At 43.3% G+C, this 22,470-nt stretch overlaps 1 protein-coding gene across 1 annotated transcript in view; it reads left to right on the forward strand.

Annotated features, from left to right (window-relative positions):
• Positions 1-877: 877 nt before the first annotated feature.
• fam135b (family with sequence similarity 135 member B) overlaps positions 878-22,470 on the forward strand; it is a gene marked incomplete at both ends in the record, with an annotated part of 30,659 nt that continues 9,066 nt past the window's right edge. Inside the window, 9 exons of the mRNA XM_079485028.1 lie at positions 878-957; positions 3,335-3,414; positions 7,629-7,768; positions 8,716-8,786; positions 10,345-10,518; positions 11,752-11,878; positions 14,773-14,926; positions 22,086-22,135; positions 22,297-22,452. Of these exons, the coding sequence (XP_079341154.1) occupies positions 878-957; positions 3,335-3,414; positions 7,629-7,768; positions 8,716-8,786; positions 10,345-10,518; positions 11,752-11,878; positions 14,773-14,926; positions 22,086-22,135; positions 22,297-22,452 (1,032 nt within the window). The remainder of the gene's footprint in view (positions 958-3,334; positions 3,415-7,628; positions 7,769-8,715; positions 8,787-10,344; positions 10,519-11,751; positions 11,879-14,772; positions 14,927-22,085; positions 22,136-22,296; positions 22,453-22,470) is intronic.

A 22,470-nucleotide genomic window follows, 5' to 3' on the forward strand; every position in this document is an offset into this window, starting at 1 on the left:
TTGTATCTCCATATATCATTTATTTGACCATAAATCATTATTATTAGTCACTATTAATATAATTTCTAAGCAATATAAAGTATTTAAAAGTGTTTTTCCCATTTTCACTGCGCATTTTTGGGCATCTGAGGTTTTGGAAAGAGAGACTAAATAACTTATTATATATGTCAAATGAACAATTTCTGATCATTGTCCAACCAGGGAGACTTTAATCTGATGACCTGCTGTCTGACTAGAGGACGATTAAAAAGACATTACGTAATAAAACAATCACAGAGAGAGACGGGCAGACAAAATGTGAGTCAGTGTGTGAATGCTAAATTAAGACGCACTTTTTTTTACATTGCTGTCATTCAACTCATCCTCAATGTCACTGGACTTTTACATTCCTGTCATTCAACTCATCCTCAATGTCACTGGACTTTTCCTTTTACATTCCTGTCATTCAACTCATCCTCAATGTCACTGGACTTTTCCTTTTACATTCCTGTCCTTCAACTCATCCTCAATGTCACATCGACTACACACCCTGTTATGCAGAGATAAGTTATCCTTAAGACTCACAGAGGAACCGAAATGGCTTTGAGCGTGTTTCATCGATGAATAGTGTCATCATTTTGATTTGGGATCATGTCCAGGAACTTCACAATTGTCATTCGTCTCAGAGCTGGGTGTCATACATTCACTTTCTTATTGTGAAGGATGACTAGGTGCTTGACTAGGTGCTTGATTTCATTGTGCTAACAGAGGTAAACACGATAACCACAGTACTACAGTTGCGTTGAATAACACAAGCCACGTTATGGAGGGAAATTAAATGACAAAAGTGTTTGTCTGCAGATGAATTTGTCTTCGTCTCTTACAGGTTATGGAATAGATGATGTCAGAAGTTCAGGGCACTGTGGAGTTCTCGGTGGAGTTGCACAAGTTTCACAACGTGGATCTCTTCCAGAGAGGGTAAGTCAGTCGCTCCTGCGTTCATCTGCAGGGTTCAACGTCTAATAAACGGCTTTCCAGAGGGTTTTTTATTAGAATGAACTGGCCTGATTTTGTGGCTTTTAGCCCTTGTCTGAAGGCATTTTCATTCAAGTCATTCATGTATTTTTTCCCGAAAAGTCTGTATATTCAATATAAAGTAAATAGATTGAAATTTTACAAACAAAATAAGAATAATGTAAAGATATTGATTTATTTATACATATCAAATAGCATATAAGGTATAGTAAAATATATTAAAATAACCTTGAAATGTATACTATTAAAATAACATGATATTTAATAAATATTAACAATATTGAAAACATTAAATAGGCCTATATATATATACTTATATCCAGAGTTTTGTGCAATAGAAAAATATGATTTTATTTATAAATAAAAATATATAATATATATTAAAACTATTTTATTAGTACATTTTTAATTATCAATTATATTTTATTTGTATTTGTCCTATATATTACCAGGATAGATACGGAAGTGTCCTGGCCAAGATGAACAGATGGGTTAAAATATTTAAAACCAGTTAAAAACATTCACACATCATTAATTTGCTCTCTAGGTTACAAAATAACAATTTAAAATGACTATATGACACCACACTATGTAAATTCATCTCCGTCTGGAGAATATATCTTTTTTAGGGGGCAGCATATTCGAAGGCAGTCTTACAAAGAAATATGAATTTCAATTTGATGTGTAAACTGTACAATTTACATTATGAATTAAATTAAAGTATTACTGTCATTTTTACTGTCAAATGAGAGAAAATTTTTATCAATAAAAGAATAAAAGGTTGTATGAAGTCACCAAATCCTCTATCAAGACATGTCTTTAATGCTATTATCTACATTACAATCCCAAGACTACACCTCCATAATCTAATAAATACTGTCTACAGGTTATCATCCCACATCATATATTATACACCGTGACGTATTGCACATTGACATTTCCTAAATCACAACTAAGCTCTCCCTATTATTCATAAACATTTACTCAGTAACTTTTATTCAAAGTCACCGAGCGCAGCTGTGACGTCAGAGGAGACCTGGTCCTCCCGACTGAGACTGGTTTATTTCCCGAGGTTTTTTTTTTTCTCAATTTATTTATCATTGCTGCTCACCGTGAGACTTCTAATATTAGATATTATTTATAATTTATTAGAATTATCTTGCTTGTACTATAAACACCATGCACTTTGCTGTGTTTGACCTTTTCTGTGTTTGTATAATTTTCTACTGTTAAGGAGGAACAAACCAAATAGTGAAAAGCGCTATATACCTGTAAATAAAATTGAATTGAATTGTATTGCATGCAGACTTTTTCTTTTCCCAACCAAAATGGTGGGCTGACGGTGGCCTGTTCAGTAGGTTAATGATTGGTTATGTTGTTTATAGACATCATGTTGCTGTCACAGGTGTCACATCAATTGCTGTCATACTGTGAGCAGTAGGTGGAGATTGTTCCGGGATCTGAATATAAATCATTTGTGATATTGGCTCAAGGCCGTGTTGATGTGATCTTTCCTATTCTTTATTATACAGAGCTTCAGGATAATTAATGTGGTACTAACCGCACTGTTTGTTTAAAGAAGATATGAAATCAAAATTGATCTGATTTACTTCTAAACTTAACGTCTCTACTTTTGTTGCGTATGATTCACTGTTTGTTTTTCAACAGAGAACTATGTGTTTTCATAATCATTCTTTGAAATATAACATTCATGGGTGGGATGGAGTAGAGGTCATGCTGGATGGTGTTCAGCTCACTGCGTCTGATACGAGATTAAATCAAGCATCAGATTTGCAGAGATTTGACTGTCCCTCACATAAACTGGAAAGCTAAATGATATAATCCCTTGCAAGAGAGAGAGAGAGAGAAAGAGAGAGAGAAGGGAGAGAGAGAGACAATCCACAAGAGAGAGAGAGATAGATAAACTATCTTATGGTTTTGTGCCAATGGATGTGATGCATTCAATAATGCTTTTCTAACTATTGTAGGCTATACGAGACCAGTTTTACTGCTTTTTGTTGTCCTTATGTTGTGCCCATTGTTTACCTCATTTGTAAGTCGCTTTGGATAAAAGCATCTGCTAAATGTAAACACATCTCATCATTTTCATTTGTGGGTGTACTATCCCTTTAAATATTTCCTTGATAAATGGTATGTTAGAATACAAAGAATATTGGGCTAACAGTCAAATCTTACAGGTTTGTTATACTTTGTTTGGAGTTTGCAGTGCTATTCTATAAATTACGTGTTCAGCAGCCGTCAATCTGAGAAGTCGTTTTTGATGCATTTGGTGTCTGAATGCTTCATCTGTCTTTTGCAGCTTCTATCAGGTGAGAGCGAGTCTGCGTGTGTCACCTCGAATCCCCCACAGGATCACAGCCACAACACCTGGATATACAGGTGAGAATGTTAGCGGTCTTGTTTATATACAGTACAGTAAATTGTACAGTAAAATCAAACAATACCACAATATGAAACCATCAGATTCTTTCGTGTCAAGTCAGCTTTATTTATATAGCGCTTTTGACAATATTCTTTGTTACAAAGCAGCTGTACAAGAACACATTGACTATAAGCAAAACATATAAGGTTATGCAAGTCAAAACACAGGTCAAATATCAGACAGACTATAAATTCCTATATGCAGTGTTATTTAAATAAAACTATAAAATTCTAGCACCCTGCTCGGCCAGGCAAATAGTGCAAAACAGCATGCAAACGGTGGCGAGGAACCCAAAACTCCATTGGAGGAGAATAAAACCTCAGAGGGAAACCAGGCCTAACCAGGGGATTCCAATCCCTTCTGGCAAAAGTTGCAGCCTCAGCACAAGCTCGACAGTGCCTGCACAACAAGGCTAAATAAAAACATAATTAGATTTAAGATTATCATTAATAATTTTGTAGAGTCGCCACGTCCTTTGTCCAGCTCTATCATCACAGCATTTGTCAGGTCTGGGTATGGATCAATGACACAAGACTGGCTGAGAGTAGAGTGATGTTCTGCACTCTTTGATGCGACAAATGCATCAGTTGTTATTGGAAGTGTCCCTGGTTCTGGTTGATCTAACTAGTGCAGCCAAAACCTTCGGAAGATTAAAAAGATGCGTCTTTAGTCTAGACATTTAAACTTGTGTAATATAAACACATTTTGACACATAATTCACACGTAATTTGACAAGAAGTTGTCAGTTTCTTAATGTATTCTCCAGTGTGACCTCAGACAGCTCATGTGTTTACACAAGGTGTCCTGTTTCTAGTGTAAACTATAGCCATCTAACTGTAGTCGAGGTAACAGCTTTTTTCGGCTAGATCATGTTGTGTCAGGTGAAAATACTTGTCTGTTTTCACAACATTCAGGAAGTTTCATTTTTTAAGGTCACACGCATAATTATCTGTCTATACGTTGCTGTTGACACCTGTTTAGGACTGTGTTCAAAAGATCCGAAATAACTATTGTAAAACACATGCAAGTTGGCCAGAAGGCCCTTATAAAATCTGCCCTTACCATTTTTGAAAAAACTCAGATTTCTTTTCTTACACATTTCTGAGAAGCACCTTGACTAAAATGAAAGCAGAATAAAGTGACTTGCAAATTCTTTTCGACCCATATTTAATTGAATACACCACAAAGACAATATATCTGTGATACCAACGTTTGGGAACTGATGACATTAATTTTTGAAGCTTTGTAGGTGGAATGTTTTGTTCCCATTCTTGATTGATGTACGACTTCAGTTGCTCAACAGTCTAGGATCTGCGTTGTCTTATTCAGCCCTACATAATGCGTCACACAATTTCAAGGGGAGACAGGTGTGGACGACAGGCTAGTACCCACACTCTTTTCCCACGAAGCCACGATGTTGTAACACGTGCAGAATGTGTCTTGGCATTGTCTTGTTGAAATAAGCGGGGGCATCCCTGAAAAAGATGTTGCTTGGATGGCAGCATTTTTTATCCAAAACCTGTATTTACCGTTGTGCATTAATGTTGCCTTCTCAGATGTGCAAGATACCCATACCGTGGGCCCCAACACACGCCAATACCATCACAGATGCTGGTTTTGAACTTTGCACTGATAAAATCTGCGTGGTCCTTTTCCTCTTTAGCCCGGAGGACGTGACGGCCGCGATTTACAAAAAACTATTTGAAATATGTACTCATCAGACCACAGTACACTTTGCCACTTTGCATCAGTCCATCACAGATGAGCTTGGGCCCAGAGATTTTCCGAAGTGTTCCTGAGCCCACGTGGTAATATCATTTACAGAATGATGTCTGTTTTTAATGAAGTGCCGCCTGAGGGGTCGAAGGTCACAGGCATTCAGTGTTGGTGTACAGCCTTGTCGCTTACAAAGTGGTGAACCGCGTCCCATACTTGCTTGTGAATGACTGAGCCTTTTAGTCACTATATTCTCCTTTCATTTAAAATTTACACAACGTCCCAATTTCATTGGAACCGGGGTTTGTACTTTTTCTTCTGTGGAGCACGAAAGAAGATATTTTGAGACATGTTTTGGGTTCACAAAAAAGAAGTTAATGGGGTTCAATGTTGTTCGGTTATCAATGTTCTTTAAAATATCTTCTTTAGTGCTCTGCAGAAGAAAGAAAGTCATACATGAAATGACATGAGTGCACGTAAATGATGAAATAATAAAAATTATTTGGTGAACTTACCCTTTACATGGGCTTGTAAGCCCCGCCCACATGGAAAGCTCAATGGTTGGATATCTCGTTTCGCATACCTGTGTATATTAAACAACAAATATGTTCATATGTGACTTTTTAGCACACAGGTTGTCGCTGCAAAAGTGGCATTGCTCTAGAGCACGCTGATCAATTTGACATGTCTTATTTTTTCTTTTTTACAAACATCTGATGAACATCAGAATAAATCCTAAATGTGGTGAAGAATTTGCATAACTTTTATCAAGGAATGTTTTAAAGATGTTTTGGAAAGCAAACATCCTGATTAAAGATTTGATGATACAGATTAAAACAACACAGTGAGGAGAGATGTTGATCTTTAGTGTTTGTGTGTGTGTGTGTTTGGCCTCTGTCTGACATTGAGTCTTGGCACATCTCATCTGACTGAATGCCAGCAGAGCTTTGAATCAGAATCGCATTGGCATCAGTGGCCATTTTGGATCCGCCAGCCATTCTTGCTCTGAAACTAATTCAGCTTCCAGTTTTCAAATGTCATCTGGACAGTTGGATGACTGACTGAACAAAGTGCTTTAAGATCTGCCTACTAATGCAGACAAAGAAAGAAATTGAAACATTTATACTGTATTAAAAAAAGATGTGCTGAAACAGTACTGAGAAAAACGTGCAAACATATTGTTTTATTTTATTGCAAAAGGATTTTTTTAAATGGATGAGGTTGATGGAATAATGAAGACAAATCAGCTTAAAAGATCCCATAATAAATAGGAATTTTACATTTAATTTAAAAAACACCTCAGGGATCTCAAGAGTTGGTTGATAAAATGCAGAGAAAATTTTTCTACAAATTCTAGGTAAAGGGTCACAACACTAAAGATAATTTAATATTTCAATTTATTCATTGTTTTTATATTAATATGTGGAAAAATATTAATAAGTGGGCAAATTTTCTAAACTTTTGAACGGTAGTGTTGATAAATAGTTATCTGTGTTCAATTGTTCCTTCCAAAGTCAAAACTCAGTTTTAGTCGTAGCACTTTATATCTACAACCATCTACAGAAAGGGAACATTAAAGAAATAACATCACTGAAAAAACGATTTATCCAAGTTGGAAAAAAACTTGAATCTACTTGTACATGTATAGAGAAATGCAAACGTCTGTTCTCTCTCTCTTGTCTGTGTCATCCATCACACACACACTCCCTATAGTTCCTTTGGTAAGATCATACTCAGCCGAGTGTAGAACAGTTTTTGGCCACACACAGAGAGAGAGACAGTCGGAGGGTGAGCGAGACAGACGCCCTAGTGGGGGTCCGTCTTTAAGCGAGACCCTCGCCGCGTCGCTCCGCACCTCTTTGACACTCGCTATCATCTTCACAGCGGAAGAGAAACCCCGCTGAGATGTTCTCATCACAGGCACCATCTCTGCCTCACTGTGCGGGGATTTGACGGTTATGTTTTTGACGGTTGCTGTTTTAGGGTGAGTTTAGTGACCCGGTGGCGGAAAGAAAACACTGAATTCGTACACGGGAGAATTTTGATGCTGATGAATTGTTTTGTTCAACAGATTATTTTTCTTGAATTACTTGGAAATAAAGACTAAAATGAGAAAATGTTAAAAGATGAGGTGAGAAATGAAGTAAATTAATTTTATAATACACATTTAAAAAGACTAAAGACCTAAAGAGAAAATTAGAGTTATTCAACAACAAGACTTATTATTATTTTCCTCTTCTGCATGTTCATTTCTCTGACAGCAGAACGACTTTGATCTGATTCAAGCTTTCTCCAGATTTCTAAAAGATTTCATGATCAAACAGTGTCAGTAGTCAAAACAAAAGCTATACTGTACGTAACGCAATGAATATGAATGAAAATCTCTCTCTCCCTCTTTCTCTTCATTGACTTTTGATGTGAAGAGTGAAGTTCTCTGCTCTGTGTCTGTCAACAGGCGAGTGCAGTTTCGTCACCGCCGGGGTCCACGATGGAGGGGTCTTCAGTCGGATATTTCAGATCCTCTACAGGAATGAAGAGGTGACCCTTGAAGACCATATGAACTTCAGAGTTCACCTGCTGCTGGACGGAGAGAGTGTGAGTATTGCTAGCAGGTTTATTTTTTCTTTTGCATAATTCACAACGTTGGCTTTGATACACTATAAAGGTCATATTAAAAGTTATAATATGTGAGATAGAGAGAGAGCTGTGGGATGGCAGAGTGTCTTATCTGATTTCTATAGCCACCTTAAAACTCTTTCTTCTCCTTCTGGTCTCTCCAAATCTCTCTCTGTCTCTCGCTCTCTCTCTGAGATAAAAGACAAAAAAATACCTTTCCATTACCCCAGAGTGCAAGTCCAATCAATCCTTGTATCAATAATTGAAGCGGCACTGTTTGTTTTCAGAGATCAGTGGGCAGTGAGATTTTCTCTGTATACATCAGATCTTTCATTTTTTGAGAAGTCCTGGGTTTATAATACATCCTCCACAATCATGTTTTCATTAAAGCGACCTTATAGAAAAAACTAGGAAGTTTATCGCATGTACACATGGAAGCGTGATTCATTCACCTGTTCTTGTTAACTTACACATTGAAATAGCTTTCAAAGCCCAAAATGAGCGCATGTGCGAGCATATGTGAAATGTCCCTGAACCACAGCAGGTTAAATATATGTGGGGTTTCCATAAGCACATAGCCATGAAAATAATGAGTGACGTTTTCCAGGGCGATCATCACTAGCACAATTTCTCACGTGTAAGGTTATGGATTAAAACAAACATGAATTATTCAAATTGACCTCAAAACGCAGACGTGAATGAGACCTCAGATCAATTGGGTGTTGAACGGTTTCTGTTGTTTCATTAATAGCATTTGATTTTTCTCAGACGGTGCGTTAACCAACATCGATTGGTTAATGGATTAAACACTAGAGCGGTGCAAGATTGATCATGAAGATTAACTTACCTTTAAAATACCCGCTGACTCTTAATCTTTTACCACAGGTCTTGGTTTTGTTCGCAGTTTATTTTGTTGTCTCTTTCAGGTGGAAGAAGCCATGAGCGAAGTGGACGCCCAGCTTAAATTAGATCTGCACTTTACAGACAATGAACAGCAGTGAGCATCTCTCTCCTCTTTCATCCATGTTTTGCGTTTTGTCTTAGTATATTATTGTTTTGATACCAAATATCACACCACTTTTTCAATTTTGGCTAGCTTTAGAGTACGGCCTGCAATGTACCGCTTAATAAACACAATTTACACCGTAACTTATTGTAACAATAATGTACCTCTACAGTACATATCTGTAGGTAAAGGGGAACAATATGCAAAATTTGAGGACAATAACAAAGATACTCTAAGTATTTTAAAACTAAGGGGGTCACTATTTTATTATAACGTTGTATGTATGACCTGCAGTATGCTATACAACAATCTTAGCGTGAATATACACTACATTTTTGCCTTCAAAATGTACCCATAAATAAGTACAGGGTTCTTATTTTATTATTTTAGCAAACTTGAAATAAGGGGAGCTGATTTATTCAGTTTTTGCACAAGCATGCAGCACTGTCAACTGTAAATTTTGTCTCGAGTTTTGACTTTAGGAAGAATTTTTATTTGATTGATTTTAGGATTTTTTGTCACATATAATTTATTTTAATACTGAGTTATTTTGATGAGATTTAATGTGTAAATTGTGCAAAATCAACATTGATCCTTTGAGACCATGATCAAGTATTCCAAATGCGTTTAAATGGCATGAATATTTTTTTATTTTCCTTACACATACCCATATATTCACAAGATTTTTCATATTGTTCCCTTTTAGCTACAGATATGTACATTATTTTTACAATTAGTAATGCTGTGAATCCTGTTTAAATATGCGGTACAATACAGGCCGCGTTATCCAAATTTCCACAATGCATTCAATACCGAGACCCACAACCTTTAGCAAAATTTATAAACAATAGCATTTTCAGCATGCAATATGGTTAAAAAATTGCTCTGCGTATTTATTTTTATATTCCTATGCATGCTTTGCACATATGCATTACATTTTTTCCATTTCAAAAACTGTGGGAGTACGTAGTACAAAGCATTTCATTACATGTCATACTTAAAACTGTCAAACCTCACTAAATTAAATGTGCAACGTAAAATGTGCAACATTGAAAGATGTTACAGGTTCACATACTATTTGACAAATAGTAGCGCATACTGCAAAGTAATATTCCATTAAAGTAACTGCACACTCTTTCATTATATCTGAATCTTTCTTTTGCTGTCTTTATTTAAAGTGCTGCGGTGAGAGAGCGTGGTAGAGCCTCAGGCAGGCACAGCATGTGTGTGTATCTTAATCAGGAGCAGTAGGCGCAACATTGGGCGCACACACATTCTTATTTTCAAACAGCGTGAGCAAGGGCTATTACTGCAGTCTCTTACCTGCAGCCGGGCCCCAGAGCTGAGATCATCAGCGGCCCCACGACACAGCCGTGCTCATTATCTACACTAGCTGTCCATCTCTGCACTCTTCTTCTGTTTTTAGCTGCTCTATTTCTCATCATCACACTGTATCTGTTTTTAGACAAGATATAGCAACATTTTATACTTTAGTGTTTGGATACGATTGACTAAATGTGTTTCTTATCAAAACGTGTGTGTGTGTTAGGTTGGCGGACATCTCCTCAGTACCTCTGATCAGCAGCAGGACGTTGGGTCTTCACTTCCATCCACATCATGGCCTTCACCATCACCTGCCCGTTATGTTCGATTACTTCCATCTGTCTGTGATCTCCGTCTCCATTCACGCCGCCTTGGTGGCACTGCACCAGCCGTTGATCAGGTGAAGGCGAGCCCTTATTGATGCCCTCCTCATTTATTTTTTATGAGAAGTATACAATTAATTTTATACACAAAAAGCCTTTGAGGATTTCATTTTATAATGTACTGTAGTATAAATTATACACAATATGTCAATCATATACCAAAACATTCACACATCTTTATTCTCTGCACATTTGGATCACAAACTTTATAGGAGGAGAATATTTAAATGAATCACGCAACGTGAAAAACTAAAGTTCTAAGGTACTAAGGTGCACTTGTCATTTTTCTGGTATTTGCTGCTATTATTTATCGCCCAGATTTCGTGAAGGATTAAAGACATACAAAAGACCCCAGAAGTACAAAGAACAGTAGCTGTCTTTAGCAAACACTACTATTACTAACTTGCTAAAAAACGGCAACACAATGTATTTGTGATTACACGAGTATCCCAACTGTTTAAGTTTGGACTGAATTATAGTTTATGGTTTTTGAATAAGTCTTTCCTGGGAAGTGTTGGGTGTAACTAGTTACCAAGTAATTAGTTACTGTCATTTAAATACTTTCCCCTTAATAAATGTAAAGTAAGGGATTACTCTGTAATTTAATACGTATCTGCAGATGCAATTGAACTGAAAACGACGTGGAATTGACATTAAAATTCAAAGTCTAACTTTAAAATGCATGCATTAATGTATCTTTCTCACATTTGTAATACTTAAGTGAATTAATAAGAGTACTTATTAGTTTTATATTATTTATTTGAATGAATTAAGAGTCGTTTCGTGTCTATACTTGAATCACTTAACTAATCAAGTAATTCAATACTTTTTGGAGAGAGTCATTTGTACAGTAATCTAATTACACTGTTGTATACGTCATTAGTAACTAGTAATGAATTACTTTTCAGAGTAATTTACCCAACACTGCCCCCGAGTGTAAAAGTCAGATTGTCTATAGTATTGTTAGTAATTTAGTAATTTTTCTCATTAGAGAAAAATATTTTAAGAGCCGGCATTTACAAACATCTTTATCTGGCTACTGGGACGTACGGACATCTTTGGCAAGATTTGTTTTTAGACAAATACCCTGTATAAATGCTTTTCTAAGTGAATAGTTGATGAATCGTTCTGCAGACATTCCTATTGTCATTTAACTAATAATAGGTAAAAACAGCGATTGCTCTAGAGCGACTAATATTTTGCTACTTTTATCAAACAGTAACTTTGTAACTTGTTACTTTTCTTTCAAGTTTTACACGGAGCGGTAAAGGGGCGTGGCTTGGTAGAGGCTCTCCTGAGAGTGAGGCTCCGCCCTCTATGATGTCAGTGGAGAATCTGATGTTCGGGGCGGGGTATTGCAAACCTGTCCTGACAGAGGTAACTTTATACATCGAATATGATTCAAATGATTTGTTTGTAGAATTTTTTCTCTGTTATTGAAACACAGACATTTATCAATGTATAACATGACCTGCACATATATCCGTCGACGTTGTGATAAAGAAGCTGTTCACTTTTGACCCATTTGGCTGAATGAGGTTTTTTATCCTGTGGAGAATTCCATTAAAGCAGGAGCCTGTAAGCTGGTCTCGTCTCTCTGTAGGGTTCCTGTGTTAACACCCCCCTGCAGGGCGTTTTATTAAGTACAGCGTGTCGGTGGAAGCGAGGCCGTGTTTGATCATAGTTACAAGCTCAGCTTTAACAGCCTCAAACATGAAGAGCAAGCATCTCTCTCTCCGTCCTGTAGGGTTTAACAGCTCGCCAGACTCAGCATTTTTACTTATATTGTTGTAATATGACGTTTTGTAGATTCCACTTCCTCGACTGCTTCTCTATGAAATAGATACTAGAAGATCGCTGAGGGATTTTTTTCTCTTTTTATCTAATGCACATTGCTCCTGTATTTTGACAAGTTTGGCAATTTTAAAATTGTCAAAATGTTGGTGCATTAAAAACTAAACATAAGATATCTGCAGACAGATGTAGACATTGTCTAGGAGTTATTTTTGCCACGCTTCACGCCAGCTGTGGTCAAAATGATTTTAAGTGGCTATAATGTATGAATAATCACATGTGCGGTTTATCGCGTAAACTATGGGAATGAGCAGCTTACATTTGACACCCAGAAACCTCGTTTAAAACCTAATGCGGTGCTTGTGCTCTTCTAGAAAAAAAGTGTTTTTTTCTCATTTAAGAATCAATTTAGTCTCAGATGTTTCTTCTAAAAAGATTTATTAAAAAGGGATAAATTAGTCAATCGTTGAAATATATGATGAATATGGAGGTGTTAAATCAATCTAGATTTTAGAGGTAAAATAATCTGGATTTGGGTAAATTTGAGAACGGTTCGAGTTCATGTAGAGCTCTTCAAAAATATCCACTTTTGACTGTAGACTTCACAAATCTGAGCTCAGTTTGAGACATTTGTGAGCTTTCTGACCCTCTTTTCTTGGGAGACATATATATGCAAGAGACGGAAGCAAATTTGAAACAATATTTTCCTCTTTTAAAGAAATCTCATCTTTGATTTTTATTAATTGCGGGATTTTGTGATCTAATGCAATGACAAATCATACAACAGTCTGTCTTTTTGGGACTGCTATATAGACATCAAATGACAAATGTTCATGAGACATTTCGACATAAAGCCCAGAACAGATGTTGTGTGTGTGAGAGACAGAAAGATATAGACAGAGGATGAATTCTTACGGAAGGCATCTGTTTAAGTGCGTGTCTAAGGACGGAACTAAATATATAGATCACAAAGCTTCAAACGTATAATGAAAGAGTTCAGATATATACTTCACGCACACAGGTATGTATTTGCTATAGCTGCCCAGTAGCAGTGTTCAATAAGAATGTGAACTAAATCTTCCATAGTAACACGTGAGATATTTACCTGCCCCTTTTTTTGGATAGAGCAAAAAATTTGTCGCGTTAAGCACTTTACCTTCAGGTATATTGAGTGAGTTTATACTGTGTCATGTGACCAGATTTATTTACTATAAAGTGTCAAATATACCACAGGGTCTTATCAGGTACAGTATCGACTTATGCAAACACAGTTACATGCAATTCATAACAATCTCATTCGTACATTTATGGTTTTTAGTAACATTAGTTTCATAGTTACAGTGTAAATTAAAACTACAGTAGTAGGATTTACTTAATTTTCCTGATCATTTGAGCAAGTTTTGCACACAGTTGTTGTTTAGTAGATTTGACTTAATATTATTTTTGTGAAGTATTTTTTGCGTATAGTTTTTATTAACTTAAAACAACGTGTGCACAAATAACACAAAAAGTGTAATCCTACTTGTTGTTTTTTATAGTGTGGGACTTCTTTCTAATAACTTTGCATGAAAACATGGTACAAAATACTACCTCTTAAAATGTATTCTTGTATTGTATTGCCATGTGCCACCTAATGGTCAAAACACTCATTTCAGCAATTTGGTAAATGCTGTTAACCAGCCAAACCTTCCACTTTTGCTGTCGCATGGTGCTGAATTGAGACGCCCTGTGTAGAATGATTTTCCCATTATAATCACAACTTGACAGCTCGCTGATGCTCATACGCAGATTTATCGACCGCATCTTTTAAACACAGTGACATTAATAAATCAGGCTTGATAGAGCTTTCAGTTATCCCGAGGATGCTGTAAATCCACTAAAATGGATCATTACATTTTGAAAACAATTGCAGTTCTGTGTGCACTTACACTTCTGCTGAACGCCAATATTTCTGCCCTAGTACTTGGCAGGACGCCTCCATAAGCAAGAGCCACGTATACAATCTTCAATTTTACGGCTAGGAAACTGACTGCGCGTAAGCTTTTACACTGCTTTTGATCTTCATCTAATTATTGAGCTTCAGGCCTAAATAAACGTACAGCTGCGACTCGGCTGCTCATAATATCTACAAGCAGATCGCTTTACACGACACATGAAAATTATATTTGAATCATTACAGACAGACGGACAGATCAGACAACAGATAGAATCATGAAATGAGCTATTAAAGAGCAACACATCTGGGCATTTTCTTTTGTCTAAATACCGTCGGCAGACGCGCGAGTGTTTTCAAGACTTAAATGAGTGTTTATGAGAACTCAACAGTAGCTCTCGTACTCAAGTTGTAGGTGTGAGAAAGGCTTTGTACTGTATTTATGAAAGCTGGTTATGTCTGTGTAGAAATAACAGGGAAGAAATGGGACACACAGTAAAGTCTGACTTCTGACCTCTTATGTCCTGTGTGTGCGTGTGTGTAGGGCAGTTTTTACGTGCCATCGGAGAACTGTCTTCAGAGAGCGTACACGTGGCACAGGCACATCTGTAAACTGTTGTTGGCCGCTCACAGAGGTCTGCGCTCCTATCACACAGCATTAATGAAGGAGATTCCTCAACTCCGGCGCATAGACATGGGTACGAACACGACCTCTTATGTAACGACTGCTCAATACTCACTCACTTCTCACTACACCACAAGAGACGTTACACAAATGCACATAGACTGTTTCATCGTACGAGCGCGCGTGGACCGCGTTAAACTTTCGGTCTGTGTTGGGCTAGCGTCTTAGCATATAACCATTTATATTTTATTTTATTTATGTTAATGAATATTATAATTTTCATAGAAATGAATATAATTTTTTGTATTGTAAATTGTATTAAATAAACGATTTATAGATTTTTTTGTATGTTCACTTTATTAAATAAATAGTCTGTTGAATGGGTCCTGTAGTTCTGACACATTAAAACAAACCGCACGGTACGCTGACATCTAGCAGTTGAGCTCGGTGTCGCAGTCTAAATTCAAAATATTGGAGCGACAAGTTTAGCCAAGTAACGGTTCTTCTCGGGTTCTTTTGATTGTTGTCAGAAATAATCCACAGGCTCTTTATTTTTTGTGAATGTGTACTGGAACTGCAGCCCACAAATGCGCGCATGCGCAGTAACGTCCCGGTTACGTATGTAACCTCTGTTCCCTGATGGAGGGAACAAGACGTTGTGTCGAAGCCGACAGATGGGGGTTCGCCCTTGAGAACCAATCGTCTCTGACTATTTTGAAAAGGCCAATGAAATTGGCGAATGAAATTTGCATGCCGGGCTCCGCCCCCGGATATCCGGGTATAAAAGGGGAGCCGGCGTGCTCATTCATTCACCTTTGTGCTGAGGAGCCTGAGAGCATCTCGTGACTGCTGCAGCGGACGGCTATTGTCGTGGCAAGAAGGACACAACGTCTTGTTCCCTCCATCAGGGAACAGAGGTTACATACGTAACCGGGACGTTCCCTTTCTGTCGGTCTCTCGACGTTGTGTCGAAGCCGACAGATGGGGTTCCTATGGAAAACGCCACGGCACTAGCCGCGTCACAATCTCTAGCGAAGCGACGTTGACCGGCCTGGGCGAGCCACACGTGAGCGCTATCGCGAAATTTGTAACCTTCCAGTGGGCAGGCAGGGGCTCCCAGAGCTTTTGGCAAAGATGAGTAGCCCCTGCCCTCTGCCAACTCAGACGGCCCCATTGGCGAGGGCCATCCAGTCGTAGGGCTACTGGGTAAGCGCTGTTCCTTCAATGAGGACGTGCGCTACGGAGACCACTTCCCACCCTAGGGGGGAATACAGTGGAGACACCAACATGGTCTCACCAAATAGGGGAGAACTCATGGGAGGTATGTGCGGAATGCCGCAAGGTGGATGTCCACCTGGGGAGGTCATGGGTTGCCACGCGGGGAACCATCTCATGACGACATCTCAGACGGAACCACCCTAGTGGGGGGTTACTACGTGTGGGGCACTAGGTCCGGTTAGAGCTATATGTAATAACTCAGCTTGATACCCGGCCATAGGCGGCAGGGCTGCTCCGCCGAGCCCGCCGCCCTGAGTGCTATTGATGGATGGACGGACTGCCTATTCTTCACCCTTGGGGAAAGAAGGGAGGCAGCCCATAGCGCACTGGTCCACCTCAGAAGGGGAATGGCGCTATGGGCAGGCGTACGCCCCACGACTGCTGGTCTCACCTGCTGGCAAGACTCGAGCTGCCGACTCCCCACGGAGGTTGTAAGCCTCTGCGAGGTATAGCGTAGCCCAACCCGCAGCTCTACAGATGTCTGCCAGAGAGGCGCACTAAGCCGATGCCCACGAGGAGGTCACACCCCGAGCGGAGTGTACCGTCACTCAAATGGGCACGGGCTAGGATCGGCACGCCGTAGTGACGGCGTGTGCGACCCAGCGCTACAACTCTCCTCGGATACAGCACTCCCGTTGCTGACCTCCATAACAGACAAGAGCTGCTCAGGGCCTTGAAGCCCTCAGTGTGGTTCGAGTAGAGGCGCAATGCGCTTACTGGACACCCCACGTACAGGTTGGGTCTTTCTCCCGGTGTGGGAGCGCCTGCAAGTTCACCACCTAGTCCCAAAGGGGGGCGGCGGAACTTTGGGCACGTAAGTCGGCCGGGGTCTCAGGATCACGTGAGAGTCACCGGGCCTGAAATTTGGCAATCGGTGGACACGGAATGCTTGCAGGTGCCTCACCCTCTGGATGGACTCGAGCCCCAGCAGGAGAGCCAACCCCCCTCGCAGAACGAGGAAGGGGCTCTCGGCAGGGCCCGAAAAAAGGGGACCCAAAGGTCCACCTTAAGGTCCCAAGAGGGTACGGGGCGCGGACGAGGCCTTAGCCCCTCGCGCCCTAGAGGAACCTAATAATCAGGTCATGCCGCCCCAGAGGCTCACCAGCAACTGGTACGTGATAACCGCGACAGCGGGTACCCACGTTCCAATGTGGAAGGGGAGATTACTCCCCAGCCTCTCCTGCAATAGGACAGCACGTTCCTGAGCGAGCAATTCCGCGGGTCTTCTCCTCGAGAAGAGCACCAGGACGAGAAGGGGCGCCACTTAAAGGCATCCAGCCTTGTGGGCATGGCCCTTGCCTGAGTGACAGTCTCCACCACTGAGGGGGGTAGGTCATCCAGGAACTCCTCGTCCCATCCAGGAGCCAGACCCAGAGGTCCGGCTCGAACGCCACAACGTGTCCATCCCCTGCGAGTAGGCCCTTCGCCAGGGGATTTGGCCAGGGGGAGTTGTCGTCAGGAGTATTAGCTCCGAGGACCAAGTGTAGTTGGGCCCGTAAGGCGCAACTAGCAGCACTTGATACTCCCTTCCCAGACCTTGCACAGGACCTGCGCAATGAAGCTCACTGGGGGGAAGCGTAGTTCCGCTTGTCCCGCGGCCAGCTGCGCGCTAGGGCCTCCGTGTCGAGGGGGGAGCCTCGACCAGGGAGTGCCCAGCGGCACTGGGGGGTGTTCAGGGAGGCAACAGGTCCACCTGTGCCCGCCCAAACCACACCCAAGCCGGCCGCAGTGGTGGAGTCGTCACTTCGCACGAGGTGTCAACTGACGAGAGAGCGCTTGGCTGTCTGGTTCAGGACACCCGGTGGCGTGTGACCTGCAGGGGCCTTGCCACCTGCTGTCTCCACCAGGGGTGGAGTCGTCACTTCCCACGAGGCGTCAACTGACGAGAGAGTGCTTGGCTGTCTGGTTCAGGACATCCGGTGGTCATGTGACCTGCAGGGGCTTTGCCACCTGCTGTCTCCACTGGAGGCTGCGCGCTAGGGCCTCCGTGTCGAGGGGGTCCTCGTCCAAGGAATGCCCAGCGGTACTGGGTGGTGTTCAGGGAGGCGACAGGTCCCCCTGTGCCCGCCCAAACCACACCCAGGCCAGCCCGCAGGGGTGGAGTCATCACTTCCCACGGGGTGTCAACTGACGAGAGAGCGCTTGGCTGTCTGGTTCAGGACGCCCGGTGGGCATGTGACCTGCAGGGGCTTTGCCACCTGCTGTCTCCACGGGAGGAGGCGTTTTGGGCGAGTTGCGATGACTGCAGCGAGCGAGTGCCACCCTGAGGTTTAGTACGCTACGCCGGTCGTGCTGTCCGGGCCAGTATGCTGGCTCTGCACGAGAGGCCGGAGCCTCATCAGTGCAAGCAGGACAGCTAGCAACTTGAAGGCAGTGATCTGCCAACGCAGGCGGGGGCCCGTCCAGCGACCCGACACTGCGCGCCCATTGCACACCGCACCCGCACCCCGTAGGGAGGCGTCTGTCGTTCCACGACCGGCCTCAAGACCTGCTCGGGGTTAGGATGCGATGGCAGCAGGTGTAATGACGATACGCCTACTGCCGGTGCGCCACGCTCTCCAGGGAACTCATCTCTGTAGTCAGTGCTGTCGCGGTCCCATGTGCGTCAACCCGAGGGGGACAGGCCACCCCTGAGGACACCATGCCCAGGAGCCTCTGAAACTGATTTCAGGGGACCGCTGGCTGCTGCCTGAAAGTTCAAGCAGCTCAGCACTGACTGTGCGTGCTCGTGAGCGAGCACGCCGTCATGGAGACAGTGTTGAGTTCTCTACCAGGAAAAGGGGGAGCTCCGCGCCAGGGAGAGCTGCTCTCTTTTTCCCGGCTGACCCGTTTACTGACATGCCAGCCCCTCGACAGTGCCGAGGGAACTGTACATGAGAGTATGCGGTCAGTTGTCATGAACCACTCCTGGCGTCTGACAGACACCAGGACGCGCTTCTGCGCCTCCCGAACGGCACCCTTGCAAGGTGCTGCTCAAGGTATGCAGCGACCCCTGGTTTTGGGGATGATGAAGTGCGGCTGTCGAAGCCACTGGACATCTCGGCCGAGGGGACGGTTCGATCGCCTTCGCCAGAGGGGTGGCAGCCCCGGCCTGGAGCACAGGAACATCCCTGCCTCTGCTGAGGTAAGAGGATGCCTGAAGTCCGGCGGAGGTCTGGCGAGCTGGATCGAATGCCGAGACGGACCACACTCCCAGCCACCGTGATGGTTTGAAATGCTAACCAAGCACCCAGAGACCTCACAGGGGGGGCTGCGATCTACTTCATCAACCCGCGGGGGTTGGTTCAATGACTAGCAGTGCTGTTCTCCCCGGGGGGAACGGCTCCGCTAAATCACCTGCCAGGCGATGGCGCAGCTCGACGCACCGTCGAAGCGAGAGTGCTGAGGGCTGCTTTATACTCGTCATTGCGTGCCGCCACGACGCAACGTCGAGTTGCCGAACACCATCTTTCAGAGGGTGAGAGCGGCTGCAAGTGGGACCCAGAGAGAGACCTCTCCTTGTGAGAAGGCGGGCACTAGGCCCCCGAAGGGGCCCAGAAGGTGTTTGGGACGCGGCAGGGACCGCCCCAGTCCGACCATCCAGCAACCCAGGCTGGGTCGGGCCCGATGGTTCAATCTCTCTAGGTGGTCCTTCTCTTGACGTCCTCCTCCGGGGGGCCACCTGCGGGGGCACCAGAACCGGAGTCGACGCTGGAGAAGGCCAGGGCTGCTGGGGGCAGACCACGTGCGAGACCTCGACGGCCGAAAGGCGGCCGGGTCACAGCAGGCCGGTCTGTTTCTACACTGTCAAAAGGCTGCTGGAGCAGTCCTTGACAGCGCCACCAATCAGCCGACCTTGCGAGAGGGGAGTCGGGAAAGTGGCCTTTCTCGACATCGCCCCCCTGCGCAAGATTGGGTCCGAGGCATCTTTCCGGGCCACTGATGTGGACATCGTCCGACCCAGCCTGCGCTGCCACCGCGGTCCCCGGAGGGCCAGTCGGCGGCGGCACTACTTGGGTCGGTCTTACCCCGTGGGGCTCTCTTTAGCGCCCTGGCCTGCAGGAAGGCCATGCGTAAGAGTGGAGGCAGCTTGGTCCACGGCACTGCCAGCCTCAACACCAGAGATGTTGAGACCTTACATGCCCTGGACGGTGAGTCTAGGTCAAGCCCCCCAGGTGGCCGCCGTCTGCGGATACCCGCGACTGCATGCTCCACCCAGGGTGCATTGACATAGTCCCTAGCTGCCTCCCCGCCCCGAGGGAAGAGAGGGCGATAGAGTCAGCTAGACGGAAGCGCGCCGAAAGGGACGCTCCAGGTCTTACTGAACTCCTTATGCAGCTCGGTAAAACTTGGCACTTGAGCCGGGCCCAATGTGCGAGTACCCAGCCGCGAGCACCAGGGCTGCACCGCAACCCGACGCTCACGGCGGTCCGAGCGAGCATGGCTGACATCTTGACGTCTGCTCTCACCTGTGCTCGACCTCCCGAGGGAGGGAGCTTCAGGGAATCGCCAGAGTCTGATGCCAGCAGGTCGCGCTCCGATGTTGCAAGAGACACCTCATCTCCACGGCTCGTGTCCGAGCGCGTGGCTGAGGAATAAGATGGCTTAGGACCATCCTTGGGGACCTGCTAAACAAGCGAGACGGGGCGCGAGCGGTCCGCGAGCCGACCGGCTGACGGATTAACGCTCACGATAATCCCCACATCACCCTCGCTGCTCGCCGCCGCTGACGGCAGGGCCGTAGCCGCTGCGGTCACAGAACGGGAAGCAAACGAGGTGGTGGCTTGCTCTTGACAGAACGTAGCCAACGTGACGCAACGTCTGAATAGCCGTCCGCCCGCAGTGACGCAACGTCTGACTAGCCATCCGCGCGCAGTGACGCAACGTCTGAATAGCCATCCGCGCGCCGTGCGGGCAGGACGAATCCACGAGGCTGCCACAGTGATCGGACCCCCGAACACTTGCGGCAACCACCGTGTCCGTCCCCGTCCTCGATGAGTGTACTGCACCCAAGAGATCAGCGGGCAATGCCACGCTGAGGAAATTGCTCTTTTAGAAAAATACCTCAGGAACTGCCAGGACGCCCAGGGGAATCTCCGCTGCACCGCGTCGTAGAAATCGGCAATTCGAAGAATGTCATCAGATGCGAAGGCTCCGAAGAACAAAAGGTGAATGAATGAGCACGCCGGCTCCCCTTTTATACCCGGATATCCGGGGGCGGAGCCCGGCATGCAAATTTCATTCGCCAATTTCATTGGCCTTTTCAAAATAGTCAGAGACGATTGGTTCTCAAGGGCGAACCCCCATCTGTCGGCTTCGACACAACGTCGAGAGACCGACAGAAAGGGAACGTTTGTTTATGTTGTCACTTTGAAACAGTCTATATTAAACAGTCTGTCAGACTCAATGAAGTACAAAAATAAACATAACATTACATAATTCCATATCTTACACGATCACTATACACTTTGCACTTTTTAATGTGTTCTGCAGTGATGTAACATTTTTACATGCTTTCTGACAAGTTACAGTACTCAATAAAATGTGATATAAACATGAAACAAACTGACAGAATATGTGTTATTATTGTAATAAATTGTACTTTGTAAATTAATAAAACTTGAAATAAATACTATGTTGGATTGTTAACCAGAACCTGTTACTCTACTGTACCGAACTGTACTGTACTATACGATATACTGTATACATTTTCTGACATCATTATGACATCTTTCTGTGAGCCACTGACCCAAATTCATTTCACAAAAAATCTGTGTATATACTCATGTATATAATATATGAACTGTATCATTGGCTTCGAGCCCGATGATGGGAGTGAATAACGGAATTGTCATTTTTGGGTGATATATACTGTACCGTGGTATTCCAAAATTCTCTGAGAATACTATCAACAGTTTTTTGCTTAATGACATTTTTGTCATTGTTTCACTTTCCTCTCATGTTCTCATTTCTAGAGGACCTGCCCAATGAAGAAACATTAAACCAGCTCATCATTCAACTGCAGGTCTGAGAATATGATTAATAAGCTATTTCTAAGCACCGTACCATGGGTCAATATGGTCTTATTGTTATATACACTCTCTCTCTCTCTCTCTCTCTCTCTCTCTCTCTCTCTCTCTCTCTCTCTCTCTCTCTCTCTCTCTCTCTCTCTCTCTCTCTCCGTAGTTACAGGGTGGTCATGAGAAGGTAGCAGAACAGATCAGTAAAGATCTCAACCATCTCTGTGCTCAGCTGTCTGCTGTTTGGACTCAGTTTTTGGAAGCCACAGTTCCTAATCCACATATCCGTTCTTATCTGGCCCAGGAACACCACACGCTCAGGGTGAGAGAAATGCACTGG

Source organism: Barbatula barbatula (assembly GCF_947034865.1).
Source record: "Barbatula barbatula genome assembly, chromosome: 21".
NCBI lineage: Eukaryota > Metazoa > Chordata > Actinopteri > Cypriniformes > Nemacheilidae > Barbatula > Barbatula barbatula.